This window comes from Marmota monax, unplaced genomic scaffold (assembly GCF_021218885.2).
Source record: "Marmota monax isolate L192 unplaced genomic scaffold, Marmota_monax_Labrador192_F-V1.1 WCK01_AAM20220418_F8-fsc00260, whole genome shotgun sequence".
NCBI classification, from domain to species: domain Eukaryota; kingdom Metazoa; phylum Chordata; class Mammalia; order Rodentia; family Sciuridae; genus Marmota; species Marmota monax.
Genome location: NW_026694062.1, coordinates 801524 through 826910, shown reverse-complemented (window position 1 = coordinate 826910; position 25387 = coordinate 801524). Strand labels below are relative to the sequence as shown.

Sequence of the window (25387 nt, the reverse complement as noted above, 5' to 3'; positions counted from 1 at the left end):
TGCTGCAAAAGACCTAGGGAAAGTCAATGTAGCTAAATTTATCTATCAGTGTTTCTCAAAACATGGTGTCAGACCAGTGATCTGTGATTACATCACCTGAGAATATGTAAGATACACAAATTCCCAGGCCTCCTTCCAATCTTCTTGAATCATGAATGATGGGCGAGAAGCCCAGGAATCTGAACTTCAATGAGACAAATGCAATGATTCTGTACACCAAGTTTAAAAACCAAACATTACATTGCAGAATTCTTTTTTGAGAAGCACTGAATCAACACCACATGAATACTACTTTAAAATATTTAAAAATGTTACGTATTAATCTTAGTTGACAGCTTAAGACTTAAGTATCTGTCAGAGGGGACACTCAGTCATCGCCAAGTTAGTAAGTATTATTTATTTTGTTTATAAACAAGGACTATCATTGGTCACAAAAATTTAGGAAATGACTTATTGTTCTGCAATTATAATAAAATGTAAATTAATATCAGTTTTAAACATAATTAATAAAGCAGAACTGCTGCTGTGTATAAACCAAACCATTCCAATGCAAATCAGCTAATAAAGACTAGACTCCAACAAACAAACTCTTTAGCAGCAATTCTTTTGCCTGAATATCCTGGTTTCCACAAATAATGTCAGATAATTATAATATGTTAAGTCTGCCAATACTTTAACTGCATGCTGTGTTCAGAAATCCTCTTGGATTTAACCTCATAAGCAGGTTGAACTACAGATATATACCTTACTGTGACATTTTTGACTTAGGTAATGTAAGAATGGTATCATTACTCTAGCAAAAGCCTATGGTTCCAATGTGAGAACTAATCTCTGATTTTAGGAAGAGCAAAGGAGACCGTATTTGCAAATTTTGTGTTTGTATTCTAGCGTTTTTTTTTTTTTTGGTAGGGCGGGGGACGTGAAGATTCATGAAGAAATGATGAAACATCTATCTTTTCTTGTCTAACTTAGTACCTGCTATTGGTTAAAAATATTGGAAACTGGTCAAAAAGAATTTAGCAAAAGTGAGGATTACAACCAAAGAAAAAGAAACTGGAGATACTAGGGAATCAGGGCATTCAAAAGCAGTCAAATACATAGTTATGGTGGTAAAAACCTGTAATCTCATTCTATTTGGGATGCTTAAAGCAAGAGGATTTCAAATTTTAGGCTAGCCTTGGCAAATTAAACAAACTCGCTAAAATGAAATATGAAAATGTCTGGGCAGTACAGCTCAATGGAAAGGTACGACTGGGTTCAACTACAAGTACCAAGGTGGGTAAAATTCAGCCAAATATACTGAAAATTTAGGAAAATCCATAAGGACAGCTTAAAAAAAGTTGTACAAGAAAACCTTAGTCTTTCACAGCAAACTTATACAGAGCCTCAGTGTGAACAGAGGTGAAGGCTAACATAAAAGGGGAAAATGATACTATTTCAGTAAGTGGTGATTAGCAAAATAAATATTCATATAGAAGGATGAAATTAGCTATTTTCCTCTCATATAAAAATCAACTCACAGGGGTTGGGGTGTGGCTCAATGGTAGAATACTTGCCTAGCATGTGTGAGGCACTGGGTTCGATTCCCAGCATCACAAATAAGTAAATAAAAAGGTCAATCAGCAACTAAAAAAAAAAAAAATCAGCTCACAATTGATTAATATAGCTTTATAACAGTGGTCTAAGTGATGATTTTTTTGTGATGGTCCCCCATCCTGTGAACAGTTTCTCAAAAGTAAAGGCAACAAAAACAAAAGTAGACAAATGAAATTGCAGCAAATAAAAAGGTTCTATATAATGCAAAGGAAATAAGAAAAAAACATGCAGAAAGAACAGGAAAAAAAAAAACTGCACATAATATAATATAAAGGGTTAATATCTCTACTATATAAAAGAATCCAAAACAACTTAGTAGAAATAAAACTAATAAACCTATTGAAAAATGGTGCAAAGACATTTCTCAGAAGACAACATACAAATTGCTGACAGATACATGAGAAAATGCTTGATTTCACTATTTATCAGGGAAATACATATTAAAACCACAGTCAGGTCTTAACTTATACCTTTAAATGGCTATTAAAGTCTTGGAAAGGATGTGGAGTAAGGGAATTTTTAACACAGTGTTGGTGGAAATGTAAATTAGTAGGACCATTACAAAAAACTTGAAGATTTTAAAAAAAATTAAAAATAAGAACTGCTACATCATTCAGTATGCTTATTGTGGTTATATATCAAAACAAAATAAAATCAACTTGCCAAAGAGTTACCTGTACTCTTTCATTAACTGTAGTATTATTCACAATAAGCCAAAAAATGTAACCAACCTAAGGGTCCACTGACAGAAAGAAAAAAAAAAAGGTAAAATAAGGTACATATTTGCAACAGAATACATTAAGACACAAAAGAAGGGCACTTTGTCATTTCTGACAACATGGATGAAAGTGGAGAATATTATGGTAAGTGGAATAAGTCAGAAACACAATTATGGATACCACATAACCTCACTTTTACAAGGAATCTTTTAAAAAGTTGATTTAACAGAAGCAGAGAGAAGAACAATGGCTGCCAAAGGCTTGGTGGTTATTGGAAGTGAGACTGGGGCAACGATGTAGAGTTTTGGTCAGAGAATGTATAATCATAGTTAGGAGAAACATTTTTAAAAATGTCCTGAATAGGCAAACAGAAACAAAAAGTACATAAATGATTGTCTGGAGCTGGGAGTTATGAGGGAGAGTGAGCAGAATGAGAGTAAAGAGAAGCTGGGAATGACTGCTAAAGATTATATTGTTTTTTCTGTGATGAAAATGTGCTAAGATGTTTACCCAACTCTCTGTGCATGTTACAAATCATTGGACTATATACCTTGACTATTTAAAAAAAAAATTTTTCAATAAGAATAAATAAAATTTAGACCCCAAATCACCTCATTGTTACAAGTAAGGACACTGAATCACTAATCAAAATCTGATAAAAGGGGCTGGGGTTGTGGCTCGGTGGTAGAGCACTCACCTAGCATGAGTGAGGCACCCAGTTTGTCCTTAGCACCACATAGATACATAAATAAAACTATTTGTGTTCACCTAAAACTAAAAAATATTAAAAAAAAAAAAAGTGACAAGGAAAATCCCAGGGTTGAAAGGTGAACTCTACCAAATGTTTAAAGAATTAAAAAAAGAACATGAAAGAGTATTTTACAATGTATAAGGACCAACATTATTTTGAAAACAAAACCAGGCAAAGAACTATAAGGAAAACCACTACTGCTGGGTGTGGTGATGCATACCTGTAATTCCACTGGCTTTGGATTCTGAGGCATGAGATCACAAGTTCAAAGCTAGCCTCAGCATTTTAGTGAGGCCCTAAGCAACTCAAAATAAACTATTAAAAAAGGGTTGGGAATGTAACTCTGTGGGAAAAGTGGTTAAAGGGTGATTAAGCACCCCTGGGTTCAATTCCTAGTACCAAAATGAAAACAAACAAACAGAAATCATCACCTAAGAAAATAAATACAAAAATCCTCAGCAAACTATTAGTAACCAAATTCAACTGCATATCAAAAGTGTAATAGCCCACAAAGTGTAATGTATTCCAAAAAATGTCAGAGCGGTTAAACATATAAGTCAATTTTAATTTTAACATGTAAATACAATGAAGGAAATTAACTATGTGATAATCTAAATTGATTCAAGACACTCTAAAGACCTAATAAAGACAATTAGACCTAATAAAGACAATTAATAAAGAAGAATAAAAGGAAACTTTCTCAATATGATAAATATCATATATGAGAAACCTACAGTTAATATAACTCAATGATAAAAACGTATCGTAAATCAGGAACATAATCATGCATGCACTTATCACTTCTATTCAACCTAGCAAAGCAATTAGAAAAAAAAAAAAAAAAAAGAGGGGGGGAAGAGTGGGGAGGTGACGTAAAACTGTTCCAAAAAAAAGTAAGCAAGAAAATATTTCAGTTGTAAGTAACAGACAATTGAATCAAGAAAACTTTAATAATTCACAAGTCAATACAATTGTAGGGTATAAAATCAATATGCACATAAACAGTTCTATTTCTATACATATACTGGCAATGAACATCACAAAAGAAAATTAAGACAATAATTCTATCTACAGTAGCAACCAAAATAATGCAAATTTAGAAATAATTCAATAATGGAGGCAAAAATATTAAAGGAAGTAAGACCTCAGTTAATGAGAAGCTATTCCATGTTCATGTATTGACACTCTTTTAAAATAATGCTGTGGGAAAACTCACTATTTACTGGAATTGGAGTTGAATCCTTACTCACACCATTCAAAAAAACCCCCAAACTCCAGATAAAATGCAAAAGTATAGTATTAAATACTTAGAAAATAAACTACAAATAAATAATTTTTACTCTGGAATTGGCAATGATTTCTAATCATAAGACAACAAAAGCATAGGCAAACAAGGAGGGAAAATCAGATTTCACCAAAATTCAAAACTTTACCACATGAAGACACTATTAAGAAAGCACAAAGACAACTGGCAGGATGGAATAAAGTATTTGTAAATTATATATCCAAGAAGAGATTAATATACAGAATAGAGAATTGCTAAAACTCAAGAACAGAAAAATGTGCAGAGGTCTTAAAGAATGTATAAATGAACTGAGAAGATGCTTATTACCACTAACCATTAAGGAAATGCAAATAAAAACTACAATTAGATACCATCATTATCAGAAGTAAAGAGAATGCAGAGAAACTGAAGAGAAAGTAGAGAAAAAATCTTAGGAATTTGACAGTGGGCATATAAATGGAGAAGACACAAAATCACAATTCAGTAGAGCCTCAAAAAAGTTAAACAATAAGATCATATTACCCAGTAAATTGACTTTTAGGCATAAACTCAAAAGACCTAAGAATAGGACTAAGTCAGAGACCTGCAAACACAGCAATTTTCATAGCAACATTATTTATAGTAGTTCAAATGTAGAAATCATTCAAAATTCCACCAACGAGTCAACACAGATCTAGTATGCACATGCAATGAATTATTCAGCCTTAAGTATGAATTAAATTCTGACATACTCTGCAACATGAATGAAATAAATTTATTTTTGTACTGAAATGAACACAGGGGCATTTTACCACTGAATGACATCCCAGCCTTTTAAATTTATTTTTATTTTGAAATAGGGTGTTGCTAAGTTGCCCTGGCTGGCCTCAAACCTGTGAGCCTCCTTTGTCACCCTCTTGAGTTGCAGAGATCGTAGGCATGTGCCAGTATGTCTAGCATAAATAAACTTTGAAAATACCATAATATAAACTAATTCATAGACAAATAATGGGGTAGTAGAGAAAAATGACAGTAATTGCTTCAAAGAATTAGTCTGTTGTGGTGAAAATTTTCAAATATATATAACACTAATGATGGCCTAACAATGTAAATATATTTAAAGTCACCCCACTGTTCATTTAAATGAAATGAAAATGAGCCAAGTTTGGTGGCAACCTGCCTGTAAATCCCAACAACTTGGAGGTTGAGGCAGACGGATCACAAGTTTGAGAACAACCTTAATTAAGCTAGCCTTTAGACAATTTAGTGAGACCCTGATTCAAAATTTAAAAATAAAAAGGGTTATGGATGTGGGTCAAAATTAAATAATAAAGTGGGTTATGGATGTGGGTCTGAGTTCAACTCTCTGGTACTCCTTCTCCCCTTTACAAAAAAGTGACAGTGCAAATTTTTTGTTACAGATAATTATATATCCTACTACATTAAAACAAACAGTAAAAAACAAAGTAAAAAAACCACAAAAAACAAACCCAATACTGCTTGACCTAAAACTAGTTTAGGTAAAAAGAACATGTTAGATAAAAATTCTCCTATATACCAAAAAAATTATGTTTAAATAAAAAAGATTTTTTCATTTTCTTCAAAATATCAATCTACTTAAAGTCAGCTTTTCTCTAAAACAAAACAAAACAAAGGACACTTACTTGCTAGGACAGTGTAATAATAAGTCAGTGATGAATGTCTGCCAGGCCTTTTCTTTACTAAGTGCATCCAAGGCTGTTGGAATTAAAGCAAAACACAATGTCATCACTTCCAATGCTTCACAGCAAACCTGTTCATCTTCCAAGACTGGCTCACTGCTTGTACTGGTCATCTGTAAAATTATAATGAGGAATAAGTAACTTATTAGATATGTTTAATAAAAAAATTCTCAAAACTAGTTAGCATTTAAAATTACTCCATAATGAACATCTGGTCTCAGACCAATTATGTACTTGTTCTTCTGCATGATTGGTATACTTCTGTTTTAGTCATAATTCCTCCTAAAGAATCACTTTTCACTCCACTTTCTTTTTACCAATTCTATTGTCTACCCTAACTAGAATATAATTTTATTAAAAAAGCAATCAATATTCTCAAAGTCAACAGAAGACATGTGTAACGTAAGATGTACTCGTATACATAGGTAGCAGTTTTTAGTTTACCTCTGTCAATCAAAATGTAATCAATACACAAAGAGGAAGCCACACAATAAGGTCATTTTAAAGGAATTTATCTCAATGGTAAAGAGCTTGCCTAGCATGCTGAAGAATCCGAAGCACCACAAAATGAAAAACAAAACAGCTATCAGAAGGTGCTAAAAGTGTAAAGTATCAATATCAAAGAGCTCAATAGTCTTATTTTTGAAGTAATTTGTTTAGTAAAAAAGTAATTTGCAGGGATTGAGAATGTGGTTATAAAGATGGAATTCTTGAGTTTGGGTCTTTGTACCAACAAATCCTTGTGCACAAAAACACACACTGAGAAAATTCAATTAACTGGTGAAAAATTAGGATAATATTTAAATGATGAACTCCTTCCTAAGTTTGAGTCATTTAAACGAAGCAACAGAAACAACAAAATATTTGCGTGTGTGTGTGTATATATATACATATACATACACACACACACACACACACACACACATATATACATTTGAATGTCATGATCCCAAATCTACTATTATAAAAATATTACATAGGAAAAAATGGCCAAGAATAAAGTGACTGACAAAAAGTTAATAAATTCATTGCAGTACAGATACACCTGTTTTTAGAGTAAGATGCCTTTTGGCAGTATCCTGAATATTTTATTTTCAAAATAAATGATTCCTCATTTTATCTATAGATAGTAGTTAATCTGAAATAATTAGATATATGTTACTTGGTCTTTGAATATGACAGACTGGATGAAAATTTAATTCCATGCACAATTAAGTAATATTTACTCAAAAGGAAAGTATTTTTTATTATAATTCTTACCATCTCATAAATTTTAGTTATTTCTTCATTCGGGCTAAATACTAGCTCTAATGCTCCACATCCTGATGCCCAGATAATTTTTTGTATACCTCTAATTACACAAGTATCAGGCATATATCTTGAGGCCTATAAGAAAATGAATATTACTGACAGAATAGAAGAGTATAATAATACAAAAAAAAAAAAAAAAAAAAAAAGCAGTAGGAATGGTTGTAAAAGAACTAAATGTTAGACTGCCTTTCTGGTCCAATGTTGCCTTGATCCCAGTTTTTGGTGTCTTTATATCAAGTTGTATAATACGACTTCTATACAAAGAAAAGATATGTTTAACAGCAACACCCAGAAAGAAGACTTCAAGTTAAAATCTGAGATAGTTGTTCTGTATTTTACATAAGACTTTAAAATATAGAAAATACATATAAAATATATTTTACAGAAAATATAAAAAATAATTTTATATATAGAAAAATAGAAAATATAGAAACATTTTACAATTAGAAAAATATATAGAAATATAGAAAAAAATATTAGATTACCAACCCATTCTACTTAGGTATCTACCTAAAAGACACAAAAACACATACCTACAGAAGCACTGTCATTTATTTCATAACAACTTTATTTCCAATAGCGAAGAACAAGACCAATATAAATGTTCATCCATAGATGAATGGATTAAAATGTGAATCATAAAAACTGAATAAATTGTAGCACATAAAACAACTTGGAAACTTTTCAAAATCATGCTGATTTGAGTGAACCAAATAAAAAGGAGAACAGAATATATAATCTGATTTATATAAAAGTTAAGAGAATAAGTACTTATCTACACTGACAAAAAGGTCAGTAGTTGCAGAAGCCAGGGCCAGATGGATGTAAAATATTTAGGTCACAATAAAACTTTTGGAACAAACAGAAATATTGTCTTCTTTGAATATCAAAAGTTTAGGCATTTATCAAAAGTATTCAGGAACGTAGATCTTTCAAAGTTTGATACTAACCTCATCTGATATTTGCTGAGCAAGACGTATGGGTACATTTCTAAGCATGCACTCAGATGATGGATTGGGAATACTCTGAAGGGCACCTTGTAGTACCACAGCTTGATCATGAGTAACTTGGTTAATCTAAAATAAATCAATTATTTACTTCAAAAAAGAACTTGTTCTTAACAAAAGCCCATAAACATTCATATACTTTTCAACTATTACCATTTTCTCAGTATATAATTCCTTTACAGATGGTGGGTAAAATTCATGGTGGTTTACATAAAAAGCACTTTAGACTGCTAAATTCTTAGATTTCCTTTATACTTTCAGAGTTAACAACATCTGAATATTCTAGTTTTAGATGAACACACATACACTTTTTTTTTTTTTTTTGGCATTGGGGACTGAACAAAGAAGTACATTACCAATAAGCTATATCCCTAGTCCTTTTCATCTTTTATTTGACACAGGGTCTTGCCAAGTCCCTTAGGTCCTTGATAAGTTGCTGAGCCGGCTTCAAACTTGTAAAACCTCTTTCCTCAGCCTCTGAAGATGCATGCACTACCAAGATGAATATGAGCTCATCCTACACAGGAGCTCGCTTTCCCTTACATGGTGTTAAGAGTTGTTATTTTGAATAAACATTTAAGGTGCTTCTGGGCAGATCTTTCTCCCAGCCTCCTACTTTTAAAGGATGACTATCATGTCAAAATGGAGAAAATTAGTTATAAACTTGTATCCTTTTCTATCTTCCTTTTTTAGTCTTTAAAAGGTTTCTATTTTTGTTCAAAGCTAATTTGTTACCTGCACACTAATGCTTGTTCCATAGACATGACAAAATTGCTCACAGCTTAACGTGCCTGTCTGCTTATGCACCATTTCTTTCACTGTAGAGTTCAAACCCCAACACCCCCTCCCTAAATAAATTAATAAAAAAATAAAATAAAAAACAAACAAAACTTGAATTTCTTAAAAAATTTGAGTTTGGAAAGGTGTTAAATAAAATTTTATCTGTTATGTAGGTACTGTTTATTTTAATCCAACAACACATATTTGAAGATGTATTTGCCAAATGCTACGACAGAGGAACTAAAATGGCAGAGGTAAGAAAATAGAGATATACAGTATGCTTTACTGAGTTAAAATCTCAGCTCACTGTTATTATTTTGGGCCAAGATATTTAAACATTTTATGTCTTATTTTTCCTTAGAAAACAAAAATGTTAGTGACCACCAAATATGGCTATATCAGTATTTCAATGAGATAAGCCTGGTACTAATACATAAGAACTCAATATATTTTGACTATTATTTTCCAAATTCTAACTTTCACAAACTTAGGAACAATTTAGGTTCACAATGTATCTCTAACAATACCTGACATATGGTAGATGAATAATATTGAAAAAATAAAATGTTACATATGAAATTTTAAAGCCAATAACTCAATTTTACTAATATAATTAAGGTTATTATTTATATTAGCAAAGAATTGTAACACTTGTTCTTTTTTTAAATTTTTTTTTTTTAGTTATAGATGGACATGATATCTTTATTTATTTTTATGTGGTGCTGAGAATTGAACCCAGTGTCTTACATGTGCGAGGCAGACACTCAACTACTGAGCTAAAGCCCTGTAACACTTGTTCGTACACTGAAATTTATCTTGTGAGATTATTATTAATGTACTATTATTCTCCAATTCAACTCATTAATCTGAGATGAAGAAATAGAAATGCTCTGAAGGACAAAAATAACGGCTTTTATTTTAGAATTGGTTGAACTGGTGTTGTCTATTCAAAAACTGAAAAGGAACTATGCATAAATATGTAAAAAAAATTTAAGTCATATTAATAAAATCTTTTACTCATTTTCTAGGTTCAATAACTATAAAATGGCTAAATTTGTCAACTCTCTCTTTAACACCTCAGAATTACTTAAAAAAAAAAAAAAATCCCTGACATAATATATGAAATGTTGTAACATAAGCCTTTTAAATAAAGCCACATATTACACTCCAGTAAGATTCATGATTACTTCAAAATCCTAAATACCTAGTTACTACTTAAATCTACAGGTTATGCAATTGCTGAGTTTATTTTTAAAAATTAAATACGAAAATAAATTTCAAAAAATTTCTTAAAATTTATTACCAGTGTTATAGGTTCTGCACCATCTACAACTGGCTGACAAGCTTCTGCTACAGCTCGAACATGGCCATAGCCAATGGCAGTTAGTAATAGTTTTGCAATTTTAAGGGCATTGAAGTAAGCACCCCTACGAGTTTCTGTATCTGTATTTGGTAAGAAGTTATTTCTTATTAGCATACTCAGTACAAGGGGTAAGCCACCACTTTTCAAGAAGTGAAACTGAAAATCTGAAGACATATCAGTCAGAGGCGCACCAGCAGGCATTAACAAGGCATAAACTACCTGGAGGGGGGAAAAAAAAAGAAATTAAAGGTTGTCCAAAAAAAAAAAATCTCATATTGTACATTTCTCTTCTCAGCATTGCTAAGAAATTCTTGACTAAATATTTTCTTTATAATCTTTTACATGCTCTTAATTTTATGATACATTATAAAAATTATTTTTGTAAAACAAACAAACCTCTGTTAGGTATAGAACTTGGGAGGCAGAAGGACCAAAGAAAAGGGAGTCAAGAGATGGACCAATGTTGCTTTCTCCAAGATTTGCACAGTTCAAACAAACAGCTCTTAATTTTTCTATAGTTGTGCTATCTGCAAATAAAAGACAAACTAAAGTTAAAATTTACATTTGATATTTTAAAGAATATTACCTTAAATATAACATAATAACAATAAACTTAAATTGAGGTATAGGATTAAATATAAGACATTACTACATGTGAACTGATTCAAGATCAACTAGGACTATTTAATCACCAATCCCAAACACGAAGGAAACGGTTTCCTATTTAGAAATCTCAGTATGTTCTCTTTTTTCTTTTGAGACAGAAACAAAACACAACAAAAGAATATACACAGAGAACACACTGAAAGAGAAATTTGTTTTTCTTAATGCATAAACATAAGCTCCTCTCTCAAACATTCAATAGTAAAAGAAAAATAACTCCAATTAAAAATCAGCAAAGAATATTAAGACATTTCTACAAAGAAGCTGTATGAATCACTAAGCAAGCAAGTGAAAAATTGATCTATATCATCAGCCATCAAAGAATCACACATTAAAACCACATGAGATGCAACTTCATCACCAAAGACATGGGATTTAAAACAAAAAAAAAAGTAACAGGTTTTAGTGAAGATATAAGAAACCGAAACTCTCATATCTTACTAGTAGAAATATAAAATGGTGCATCAACTTTGGAACAGTTTGGCACTTCCTCCACTAAGTCAATCACAGAAGTACTGTTACTCAGTAATTTTTCACCCTGTTATACAGCCAAGAAAATGCAAACACAGTTCCACACCAAAACTCCATACTAAAATCCTAAAAAAATATTGTTTATAAAAATTAAAAAGTAGAAAAAACTGAGATGTCAACTAAGACATAAATGGATAAATACATGGTAAATAAGAATTAAGTGTCACTCAGTTTTAAGAAGGTAGAAAATTCTGACAGATTCTACAACAGGAATGAACCTGGAGAGTACTGCACTAAGTGAAATACCCAGTTACAACAGTAAAGAAACTATAATCTTGATTTCATTTATATAAAATATATTAAGTAATAAAACTTGCAGAAAAGGAAGGAGAATGGTGATCATTAAGGATGTATAAGAAAAGGGTTTATTGTTAGGAGATACTGAGTTTTTTTATTGGAGATTGCTGCATAATAATATGACTACACTTATCAGTATGTGTAATGGGTTAGAAATGAGTTGTCTTCCAAAAGGTGTGACCTAATATGTGAATTAATCCACTGATGGATTAACTGGGTTTTAACTGTAGGCAGGTAGGGTGTAGCTGGAGAAGTAGGTTCTGCCTCATCTCAGGCTCACAACTATGGAGTCCGCCAAGCGGGGACTCTACATCTTAAACTATGAGCCAAAACATACTTTTCCTTCTCCAATTGTTCTTGTCAGATCTTTTGGTCACAGTAAAGGAAAAGCTGACTAAAACAGCAGTGAACTGTACATTTATAAATGTATTCTGAAGGGCTGGGGATGTGGCTCAAGCGCTCGCCTGGCATGTGTGCGGCCCGGGTTCGATCCTCAGCACCACATACACACAAAGATGTTGTGTCCGCTGAAAACTAAAAAATAAATATTAAAATTCTCTCTCTCTCCCTCTCTCTTTAAAAAAAAAAATGTATCCTGAGATTTCTTTTGCAGTTCTAGAGATCAAACCTATAGCCTCACACATGCCATGCCAAGAAAGTACTCTACCACTGAAGAACTGTACACTTTTTTCAGAATAATCAGATACGGTGGTAATTTTATACAAGATTTTATTACAGTTTTTTTAAAAAACATTATCTTGTAATAATCAAAATTCAACTTGGGTAGTCATAGTTGTTTTTTTTTTTTTTAAAGTAGGAACCTAGGGAGTTACCATTGAGCCACTTTCCTATCTTTTTTTAAATTTTATATTTGCTCAGGACATATCTAAATTGCTGAGGCTGGCTTTGAACCTACATTATTCCTGCCTAGCCTCCCCACTGCTGGGATTACAGGCCATTATGTAGAGCTGCTCTGTTTTTAAAAGCCAAAAAAAAAAAAAAGAAAGAGAGAGCTGGGGACATAGCTCAGCTGGTAATGAACAAGGCCCTGGGTTCAATTCCTCCCCACTCTGGCCCCCACAAAACACACCAAAAAACAAAACAAAACAACAACAACAAAATAAAAAAAACTCTTTGGTATTTTTCATAATATCCTGAAAATCACAGCCACTGGGTCAGGAGAGTCCTGTTTTTCTTTTGCAAGCTGAGCAATAAACCAATCTTTTCTTTTTTCTCAAAACTGTGTCTTCCTTGTTGGATTGCCATAGGGGACAAGGTAGACTGGGATAAAGGACAGTCAGTGTAGATAATGAATTAATGACTAGGTCAGGAAGCTGAAGACTGATTCAAAGAGAAATAAAATGCTACTATCTCCAGAGCACTACCTCTTCCTCCAACCTTGGCCAAGGTCACCTATCTTTAGGGAATTGTTTCTCCCAGAAAGAACTTGCTAATGAATTCCCCCTGGCCAGATCTCTTCCTGCCCTTTTACCCATCAAGTAGGCAGGGTGGTAGAAACCTAAAGTCTTTTAAAAGGGGCAAGTCACCCCCATTCCCTATGTATTCCCTATGTATGGTACGAGTCTCTCTCTATTTTATCTTTTAAATAAAACTTTTTACTCTTGCCTCAACATTTCTTGGATGTTCAATCTTCACCACCAGGGAAATGGGGACAGATCCTGAATTTCAAGACTAATTTCTGAGGACTGAGCTTTAGGGAAAAAAATTAGTTTCCTGGGTAACAGCAGCGCACGCTTCACTCTTCTTGGGTAGGCCTGACTCTCCAAGGAACTCTACTTCCATGCTCATAATGCAAAATAGCTGATCAACTTACTGAGAGTCATACTGGAGAGTTAGGAGACAGTGTGTCTGCGTTGGGTAGAACAGAGGAGCTACTCCTGTGAGTAAAGGGAGGGACTGTAGGACTGTCCTAATAGGTGCTGAAACTCCTTTTGCTTTGGGGAACTCCCACCTCTTCTCCCTGCATAGTACAGGTGGCTCCCATCATGGTCTACTTTGAGGGAAAAAAAAAAACTGAATAAGTCATGACACCTATGGCCATCTGCATGATCCCTGCCCTATGTAAGCCTTGTCTGGGGTTCCTGATGGAAAACAAGGAGTTTGTATTACTTTTCCCTCTTTTGGCAGGAACACCTTGGAAAGGAGCCCATATTTTCCACAGAAATGGGATATGGGGAAATTTAGTAGTGGTGCACTTCATGCTTTAGGTATAGCTCTTGCTGCTTTGTCACTGCAACTTATTTTTAAAATGGTGTTACTTTTTCTTCCTCTCCCCCTTCTCCAACCTAATCTCAGGGAAACAGGATTACATTTCTTCCCTACTTTAATCAGATTTTTCTGTTACCAAGTACTCACACACCATAGGAACAAAGTAACCAGACTTTGGGTATGGTTAGAAGATCTCAGAAATGACTCTCTCTCAACAACTGATTACAATTCCAGCAGAGAACACATGGAAAGTAGCATTTTGAATCAGCTCTAAAAATAGCCCCATTCCTCTGCAGATAGGCAGAATCACAGCCTTTGGGACTGAAGTTCTTGTATTTTTCCTTTGCTGGCAAAGCAATAAACCTTCCTTCTCCCTTTTTAAAACAAAAAACAAACGAACAAAAAAACAACTCATGTTCTTAGGAAGCACATGGATATTGTAGTAAAAATATGTAGGTTAAAAGGCACGGGCGTCTATCACATTCTCCAAATGTTAGAAAAACCTTATGGAGATAGAGTGCAGAAGCCAGAGAGCTGAAGCACAGAAACCCTTTTTATTCTAATTGTAGAGAATCAGATGTGTCTGTGTTACTATTACTGTCCTTGATGGAGTCTGCCTGCAAACGGGATATTCTGTCAAGGTATAGACAGGTAACAGCAGACATGCTTGAAAACGAGGTGTCTGCTGTCCTTGGGAGGACTTGCCTGCAAACGGGATGTTCTGCCAAGTGGGCTAGGAGGGCGCTGAGAAAAATTTTATTATCTGTTCTTAACAAGAGCAAAGCTAGGCATGTTCCAGGCTGAGAGTAGATTAGCCATGAGAAGCGGGTCACTTCTGATTAGAAAGTAAAACTTCTGTGTGCTATGTTTAATTAGCTGAAAGACCTGATTTATTGCTGTTGGAAGGCTGCCTTCTTTGTTCACAATACTATAAAAAGATTGCTTGTACACAATAAAGGACTTTTTTTTCTGCTGCTGCTTTGCTTGCTCTGCTTCTTCTTTCTTTCTCATGCTGACCTGCAAGTGAATTACTGCAACACTAATTTTAAAAAATTAAAAGCCTTACATTGCTCTGGTCCCAAGGCAGGTATATTTTCTTTAATTGTAGTCCCTCTGATTCAGAGGATCTAATTTCATTCCCTACTTTATCTTAATAATGTTAAACCATAAATTTCTCTATTTCTTATATGTTTAATATCTTCCAAATTAGGATTTAGTTACACTGAGATACCTGTCTGGGATATAGCAAGTTTTCTCCAATAACAGTATTCTGTTTGTAATGTCTGTTTAATATTTTTGTGAAAGGACAGATGAGTAACTGCAGCTAACGCCTTAGCTAAATAAAGGAAAGGGCTTTTATGCAGGGAAAAGACTGCCACAGAAGTTAGGGGATTAAACAAATAATTAAATAATTTAATTAAAATATGGAACCAGTTTCCCCATTGCTACAGAAAAAAGTGAAAAGAAGCTGGGCACCATTGCACACCTGCAGCTCAGGAGGCTGAGACAGGAGGATCGTGAGTTCAAAGTCAGCCTCAGCAAAAGCTAGGTGCTAAGCAACTCAAGGAGCCCTGTCTCATGGGCTGGGATGTGGCTCAGTGGCCAAGTGCCCCTGGGTTCAATCCTAGATATCCAAAAAAAATAAAAAAATAAAAAAAATAAAAACTCAAAGTTTCACAATAGTGAAACTGGAAATTCTATTATGTGCTCATGATTTTTATATACCTATACAAATTTTCATAGTACACACAGAAGAAAATATGTGTGACTGGGTATGCTTACACACCTATGCTATCTGTATCTTGAGGGATGAGAGAGGCATCACATCTCAAGTAAGGAAAACGCGGAGATCAAATTTTGGCTTTAAATTACATTTTATACATGAAGAAATCAGTGCTTGGGAAAATGGCTAATTCAGATGTGTCGTCGGAAACAGACTCATCTGTTGGTTAAGAAATAGAAAACCATTTAATGATAGCAATGGCATTAAATTTTGTTGAATCCAAGAGGGGAAAAAATGTCCAGAGAAAATAAATTTGTTTCAAATGTTAACTTTTTGGCAAGAACAACTGCTCAAAGATCTGATTACTGTGGGAGCAATACAACAATTAAAAAGAAGTACATTGGAAATAGTACATATAGACATAATTAATGCTACTAAAATATACACTTACATTAGGTACAATAATATTACCTCATGTGACATAAAGTAAATCATATAATATACATACGAATCTATCGCCACAATAAAAGAAAATAATAAAAACAGGGCATATGATTCTGAGTGATTCTCCTTGGCCCATGATGAGTTCACAGACATTAATAATGCTGCTCAGAAGTCATGCTGACCCAAGAGTTAAGTTTAAAGCATTTGAATAATGGGGCTCTGGAATACTGTGAGTAGAACAAAAATATTTTCAAAGAAATTGAGAAAACACTTGCGTGGGTTCTCTCTTGTCCAGCCAGAAGTCTACAAAACAAGATAGAGGAGAAAGTGGCTATGGAGTTGTTAATCAAGATCTCTGGAGACTAATCAGGAAGCAGGTCTGATTTTATTGCGTAGTTACCATGGTATATATATTCAGGCAGTAGCTAAGGAGATTATAGGCAGCCACCAATACAATTTCTGGCCAACGGTCCTTGCAGCGACCAGTCGAGGAGTGGGCCATGGAGCAAGCACAAGAACTGCAACACATGGCCTCACGTCCAGGGCTGTGCCTAAAGGATAAACTATTTGCAGTTCACACACCTGGGGGGGAGTGGTTTCCCACTCAGACACCCATAATGTATGTCGTGTATGCAATACTCCACACACTTGTCCCCACAAACACTAATTTAGTATACCCTAAATGGAATCTGTTAAAACTTTAGGTGACAAACCTGTGAAAGATGTTTAAAGCCATGGTATTACTTACTTATCAGCAAATATTCTATAAAATATCAGATGCTACCAAAGCAGCAGTATCAATGGTTTACTTGGTTCACTTAACAAATCTTGTTTTGTGAATTCTGTTCCAAAAAGAATATGGATATCTTGGCTTGTTTATCATATGGAAAAGATATTTAGTAATGGTAAATTTATTATTATTTTTTTCCGATTAACAACCACTGTTAAAATCTGAGTGTCTGGTTAAACTGTGGCTGTAGACTTGATACTGCATAACAAATTCAGCTAAAAATCAAAAGGTAAAACAGTGCTGACATATGCAATATAATACAGTAATTTACACAACTAAGATGTTGTTTGATTCACAAGTATTTACATATATACACTCCCACTGCTGTGAAGTTAAAGCATGAAGATTGATTTCTATACAGTTTATAGAATGCATATTTTCCCCACTAAAACACAGGGCCCTTAGCATCTACAAATGTGCAAAGAACATCTCCATATTTGAAAATACAGTGAATTATGAAACTGAGTTCTCATTTAGCTTAAAATTTGAACTAAATATAATCACATGACAAAATCCCAAAATACTGAGGAAAGAAGCAAAGAGACCAGCATTAACAAAGGAATACTTGCCACTAAGTTTATAAGAATAAACATACACTATGCATTTTAACACAACAAAATGTTGGGCAGAGGATGCAGCACAGTGGTAGGCCAATTGTCCAGCATGTGTGAATCCCTGATTCAATACTCAACCCCACATACAAATAAATAAATAAAATAAAGGTCCACTGACAAGTACAACTAAAAAGATTATTCCTCAGCAAGGCAGGGTGGCACATGCCTACAATCCCAGCAGTTAGGGAGGATGAGGTGGGAGGATCACAAGTTCAAAGCCAGCCTCAGCAACAGCACAGCGCTAAGCAGCTCAGTGAGACCCTGTTTTTAAATAAAACACAAAACAGGGCTGGGAATGTGGCTCAGTGGCTGAGTGCTCCTGAGTTCAAACCCTATAACTCCCCCCAAAAAGTTTATCCTCATCTTCCAAAAAGCATACATTATGAAAAACCAATACTAAGTATAGTCTGAATTCTGCTCATAAAAATATGTAGAAATTAATTTTCCCTTGCTAAATAAGTATCTACAAGATATTCTTGATTTTGCTTAAAATACTGGCTATTCACACAGAAAGTTCTTAAATACCTATCACTGAAGAATTTTACTATAGTAACTGGTAAAACCTGAGGAAAGATGAAACTTGAATAAATTAGTGGATTTGATGGCAGAAATATATCAATTTAAGTTTACTATGTTTACAACAGTGTTATCTGAAAAACACACTTCTGAGTGAGGACATCAAACTAACAAAGTATTTTCATAGAGTTTAATGATGAGACTTGGTATTTTAATTTTTCTGTAATTTTGTAATTATTTCAATACAATAACACATGGATTGCTGATCAGAACATTTAAAACACAAATGTTATCAGGAACATTAAATATTGCTTAAAAAAAAAAAAAAAGACAACTGGGCTGGGGTTGTGGCTTAGCGATTGAGTGCTTAGCTCGCATGTGTGAGGCACTGGGTTCAATCCTCAGCACCACATAAAAATAAATAAACAAAATAAAGGTATCTGTTCATCTACAACTAAAAAAATTAAAAATTTTAAAAAATAGAAGCCAACTTTAAAAAAGAAAAAGTCTTGAAAATGATAGAATAAGGTGGTTATACATACATACAAAATCAACCAAGAGATCAGCCAAAGAAACTAAAAAGGAATAAAGAGAAGCAAAGAATAAAAAAATTAGGTTAATTTAACACTTCATTAAACAGCATATAAAAATCTCAAAAATACAAAGAAAGCAGTGAGAAAATGAACAACGCAAAATGTAAATCTCTCAAACTGAAGAAATCAATTGTTCAACTGGCAAAATCCACTGAGATCCTATTGTATATAAGACAATTAAAAAAATTCCAAAGTACACCATCACAAGATTCTATGACTCAAGGATTAATTGAAAACCAAACTTATTACCACGGTAAAAGAACTTGTTTGCATTTCAGCTAATATCTTAAAAAAAAAATAAAAACCTTTTATTTTATATACTTTTTTTTTTTGGAGAACAAGCTTCAGCAAAATTACTCAAGAAAATCTCAAGATTAAGAGCACATTGAAATAATCATATGACAAAACCCCAAAATATTGAGGAAAGAAGCAAAATGACCAGCATTAAGAGAAGGATTCTTGCAACTGACTTTGTAAGAATAAGAACTCTGAATCGTACTGTAGCAGAGAAGTAGAAAGTTCCAGAATGAGAGCTGTACCAAAGAAAATGACCAGAATGGGCCATGAATGAGCAAAATATTCCAAGATACCATAAATAACAGGTATCACCTTGTAGAAATTGTTTTAAGAAGTTATGGATGAAATTGGCAACAGGTAGTAATAATAACTACAGACAATCAAGGAAAGGGTCAATTTTAAAATCAAATTAGAAGTAAATAAGAAAACTGTATTTCATAGTTTTAAAAATGTGAACAATGAAAACACTAAGCAAAAGTGAGATAGATGAGAGCAAGATTGTATGAATTCATAAGAAACACACCTTTACCTACATATAAATAAGTCAGTACAAAATATTCAAATATGACACACAAAATAATAGTTTGGGTATATGCACTAATAAAAGTGAAGTTTTTTAAAAGTGTTTTTGAAATCATAATGGAGGATCAGAATGTCTAAAGACAAAGATTACTCTTCATTCTGAATGTTGAAGAACCCCAATTGTCTAAACTGCATTTAATATCACCTTGCTAAAAACATTAAATATTCTCCCTATCTGTAGAAAAAATTTCACCATATTTGTATGGAAGACTCATGATCAATATGATGCACTGTTCCACAAAGTATATCTGAACAGACTTTATTACCATTCCATGTTTGTTTATTGTTCACTGATCAGACTTTCTTAAGAGGACGGAGTTAGACAATTTACTAACCTGGTGGCATCAGTTTCATAAGTACTCTTGCACCATCTCTAAGAAGAGGCATATTCAGGCTGCAACCTAAGTCTGCAACTTGCCAAAGAAAAGATATGTATCTGGGATGCAGTGACATTATCTAGAACATAGAATATATAAAACACTAACTTGTAAATTATGCCCAGGAAGGTTTTTATTAGCAAAAATTATCGATTCACTATCCCCAAAATGTGTTTTCAACTGATCAATCACTCTTTGCATATATATATATATATACCATATATACTTCCTGAAATGATGTGCCTTCCTTCATCTTTTCACTTTTATAAATACACTTATTTTAATATTTTAAGATGCAAAATAGCACATCATTTATTGTTTCACAAAGCTTTGAGTAATTTCTTTTGTGACAGTCTATTCTATATTACAAACTATACCTTTACAAGGTATTCAGATGCTATTTAAACAGAACATACTTTGTCCTTCAGGAATTATATTCCTAATTCCAAGTTTTAGAGACCCAAATCTTAACACATATGTGGTTAGAGTAATTGAAATTTTATCAATACTTAAAAGAATGGAGGAGAGAAAAGTTAAGAAAGGCAAGAGTTGTTTTGTTTTTCTCCCAATTTTTTGTTATGTAATCCTATATTGCATATAACACAACAAAAATATAATTTGGCCAATGGAGTTAATTTTTAAGATGTAAAATACAATTATTAAGAGTCTGATAAAAACAGTAGATCACACACTTCTTTAACACAATTTCTTAAAAAAAGTAAAAATATAGTAGTATTTTCTGGGCTGGGGTTATGGCTCAGCAGTAGAGCGCTCGCTTCGAACACACGAGACCCTGGGTTCAATCCTCGGCACCACAAAAAATAAATAAGGAAATAAAGGTATTGTGTCCAACTACAGTTATAAATAAATATTCTTGTTATATATTTAATAGTGTAATCAAATTATAATAGCTAATTTGAGGCATGTCGTTTTATAAATTCCAACAATTTAGGAGTCCACTCATGAGTTAATAGCTAACTGTACACTTACTTGATACTTTTGACTAATCTATAAAACTATAAGCTTCTCAGAAACGTTCCACACATTTGTTCATATTTCCCCAAAAAGAGTATGATTCCTTTTATTCAGTTGTTACTCACCACCCCAGGCAAACAATTTTCTACTTCTGGATTGGGACTATTACTGTAGTGATTACAATGATTTCCAGGGGATCCAGTTGAAGAATCAGAAGAGCTATCAGGACTTGATGGTAGGTTCGAGTTTATTTGTGTAAGTTTGGCTGTAATTAGCTAAAAATGGTAATTACATAATAGTAAAAATGAGATAAAATACTTTACAACACTTAGAATCTAGAACTAAAAAAGACTACCCTTTAAAAATAATCTTTAATGATTTGAGGCTTTTCATTTCTTAAATATAAAAAAAAAAAACAACAAAAAACAAACCAAACCAAACAACCCACATTAAACCAATTTTAAAAGTACTATGTTGGGGCTGGGGTTATGGCTCAGCAGTACAATGTTTGCCTACCATATGCAAGACACTGGTTTCAATCCTCAGCACCATATAAAAATAAATAAATAATAAAGGTATTTTGTCCAACTACTGTTGAGAGCCACAGCCGAAGGGGCCCCAGCAAACTGCCAGTTGCCAGCTGATGATTGGCTCACAGCGGCCCCAGCAACATCTAGCTGCCAACTGATTGGCTCCTCTGTGGTGATGCTCATTGGGCTGTTTCCCCGCCCTTTCAGACCATGGAGCTGCTCATTGGGGGGCTTTTTTGGCTCCGCCCACACAACCCAGCCAATCAGCCTCAAGAGCAGGAGGAGTTGGGGAGGTCGAGAGGCTTGTGGGAAGCCGGTGGTGGCAGTTGGGCTCTGAGGGTTTTTCCTGAGTAGCTGTGTGGTGTGGTGTGTGTGTTCTAAAAATAAAGTTCATTTCTTTTGACAAGTGGCTCCTGAATTGTGCCCAGCCAGACTGTGGCATTTCGCCTAGTCGTCTCCTTGCAAAATTCCTCATTGGCAACCTTCCATTACAGGTATTGTCCTCCATTTAGCACAGCTTTACACATACTAGTCCAATCTGCTGGCGTCATGTTCAAGTTGGTAATGGATTCGACCATGCTTACAGTGAAGGGTGCTTGAGGACCATAGGTTGTTACAGCCTCTTTTAGCTGCTTCACTTTTTTGAAATTTAAAGCATGGTGAATTCGCTGCCCTCCTGCCTGCTCAAATACAGGGCATGTTAATATTTGAGATCCTGTCTCAGGATCCCAACTATCAACTGCGGGGGTTGGGAGCCTCCCAGCATATGGAGGTGGCGCTGTTGGTTGGACACTTACGCCCTCTGGTGATAGAAAGGTGTTAGTAGCAGTCTCCTGTAGAGGTGGCGCTGTTGGTTGGACACTTACACCCTCTGGTGATAGAAAGGTGTTAGTAGCAGTCTCCTGTTGTAACTTTTCCCCTGATGGCTTTTTCTGTTTTACGCTTTCTTTCTCTGTCTGACTAGCTCGAGAGACCTTCTCTTTTACTTGAATCTTTTCCTCTGTCTGACTAACTTGAGAGACCTTCTCTTTTACTTGAATCAATATGTCTTCTCCTTCCTCTACCATTGTCTGAACTGAAGGCTTTGGACTAAGCAAACAAGATACGAACGTCCACAATGGCAATGTGCCAACTGGCAGAGTCCCTGGGCTTTTCTTTTCTATTCTTTTTAAATCTTCACCATGATGGTTCCATTGTGATATATTTAACAACTCCTCCTTAAAAAGCCATGGGCTACATTTTTGTATTGTATCAACGTATGCCCTGACTGCTCTTGATTTTACTGGGATGCCTCCTTCCTCTAACAATTTACTTAACACTCTTTCAGTTTGTTTTTTGCTAATTTCTGATCCTATATTTCTACTATAATACAACCCAACAAGATGACGCCAAACAAAACCGAGTCAGAATGAAATAAAAAGGGAACAACAAAAAGTCATTATAGCCTTTCTATCCTCCTGACATGTGCATCCGTCCTTTCTCCCTATCTGTTCCTCAGACGTAAATAGTTTTTCCTCAGATGTGAGCGGTTTTTCTTCTGTCTCACTCATCTCCAGGGACAGGCAACTTAAAACAAAAGCGAAACCAAACAAAGAAAGAATCTTAAAATGGCTACCCATCCTCTTGCCCTGCCCTCAGGGGCTAGCAGTTTACCTTATTACTTACCCTCAGTCATTCCCTGTGTGGCCCACCAAATGCCACAGTCTGGCTGGGCACAATTGAGGAGCCACTTGTCAAAAGAAACGAACTTTATTTTTAGAACACACACGCTAAACCACACAGCTCTTCAGGAAAACCTTCAGATCCCAACTGTCACCACTGGCTTCCCACAAGCCTCTCAACCTCCCTGGTCCCTGTCGAACCCCGGTCTCCCGCGTGGCAGGAGGGGATATTCAAGTAAAAGAGAAGGTCTCTTGAGCTAGTCAGACAGAGGAAAAAATTCAAGTAAAAGAGAAGGTCTCTCCAGCTAGTCAGACAGAGGAAGAAAGTTTAGAGCAGAAAAAGATTTGCAATATAGTATATGATAGTTTACATGTACAGCTTAACAAAAGCTAACATTAGTCTCAGTATTCTGAAATAAATTATTGAACCTCCATTCTCGTACTAAATAAGAAAATACTAAAGTCTCAGCCCCAATGAGCAGCTCCATGGTCTGAAAGGGCGGGGAAACAGCCCAATGAGCATCACCACAGAGGAGCCAATCAGCTGGCAGCTGGAAGTTTGCTGGCAACTGGCAGTTTGCTGGGGCCCCTTTGGCTGTGGCTCTCAACAAACTACAACTAAAAATAAATAAATAAATAAAAATAAAAAATAAAAATGGTACTATTTAACATAACTCCCTGGATAATCCTCCTTTAACATCCTTGAAGGATTGGTTCTTGTTCCTCAAATTATGATATCAAGTTTCATAAATGCTAGTTCCTTATATATTTCAACTCATCTCTAATAAATTTCTTACAATATCTTATACAATGTAAATGATATGTAAGTTTTTATACCATTTAGAGAATAACGACAAAAAAGTTTGTACATATTCTTTTCAAAATAGGTGCCATTTTTTCTTAATTGCTTTCATTTATTATTGGACAAATGTGTAAAGATGCAACCCATATATATAGCAGGATACTATATTTCTACTGGAAATTCTGAGACATCTACCTTATTTGAAGTTATGCATAGATATCAATACAGAGACATGCAAATAACAGTTAAATGTGACACTTTTACTGATAATAAAAAAATAAATATTTTGGGTGAACATTCGAAAAGTTTATGTACTTACTGATTTATCTTTTAAGTTTAATTGTCCAATTAGCTTTCTGTCATCTTCAGAATCTATTAGCTCACCACCTACAAAGAGTTCAATTTTTGTATGGGCTACATTGGCCTTAATACGATTGAGAATACATCGACGTACTGAACCAACTGTATCATTTGTATGAGACAGTATATCCAAATCATCAACTTGTCTGCCTTGGTTTGGAAATCGAACTATGAGAGAGAGATGTTTACCACGAAATGCTCTAGAAAAAAAAAAATTAAGCAAAAAATTGAAAAATGAAGCATTTAGCTGACTGCCAAAAAAAATAAAGCTGAGACTTTAGTATTTTCTTATTTAGTACGAGAATGGAGGTTCAATAATTTATTTCAGAATACTGAGACTAATGTTAGCTTTTGTTAAGCTGTACATGTAAACTATCATATACTATATTGCAAATCTTATCTCTATAGATAAGAATAAAATATTTCTAACTTGTGACACAAATAATATTTGTTATTTTTGACCTACAAAAACTCAAATCATTAAAGATTATTTTTAAAGGTGAAAATACAAGCTGCCTTATCCAAAATAACAGACTCCAGAGAGTCACAGAATGGGGCTTTTAATATTTTTATTTTTAAATATCTGCACACACATAATGATGTATCTGGGTAATGGGACACGAATCTAACCGCATAATTCATTTAGGTTTCACAGAACTTATTTACAAATATTTTAATGTAGTATTTTTAGTGTATCTGTGTTTTTTGACCTCATATATATAAATTCATATATAATTTTCCTCTTATGCACATGTCACAGTCAAAAAGTTTTGGATTTTGAAGCACTCTGAATTTGGGGTTTGGTACTCAATCTATATCAACAAAAAAGTTAAAATGCATGTTTTCATTAAACAGGTCTTAAAAAATTCCATCACATTATAATTATAATCC

At 34.1% G+C, this 25387-nt stretch overlaps 1 protein-coding gene across 5 annotated transcripts in view; it reads right to left on the bottom strand.

Annotated features, from left to right (window-relative positions):
• Positions 1 to 25387, bottom strand: part of LOC124106574 (probable ubiquitin carboxyl-terminal hydrolase FAF-X) — a 117947-nt gene that overhangs the window by 37299 nt on the left and 55261 nt on the right. For all 5 annotated transcript variants that reach the window (XR_009228614.1, XM_046464250.2, XM_046464251.2 and 2 more), the window contains exons 20-27: positions 24456 to 24696; positions 21269 to 21418; positions 20127 to 20247; positions 10909 to 11039; positions 10453 to 10731; positions 8313 to 8438; positions 7312 to 7437; positions 5995 to 6164 (exon numbers count right to left, since the gene is read on the bottom strand). Coding sequence is in view for 4 of the 5 variants with exons in the window: in XM_046464250.2 (XP_046320206.1) it covers positions 5995 to 6164; positions 7312 to 7437; positions 8313 to 8438; positions 10453 to 10731; positions 10909 to 11039; positions 20127 to 20247; positions 21269 to 21418; positions 24456 to 24696 (1344 nt within the window). In the remaining variant the exon portion in view is untranslated. The remainder of the gene's footprint in view (positions 1 to 5994; positions 6165 to 7311; positions 7438 to 8312; positions 8439 to 10452; positions 10732 to 10908; positions 11040 to 20126; positions 20248 to 21268; positions 21419 to 24455; positions 24697 to 25387) is intronic.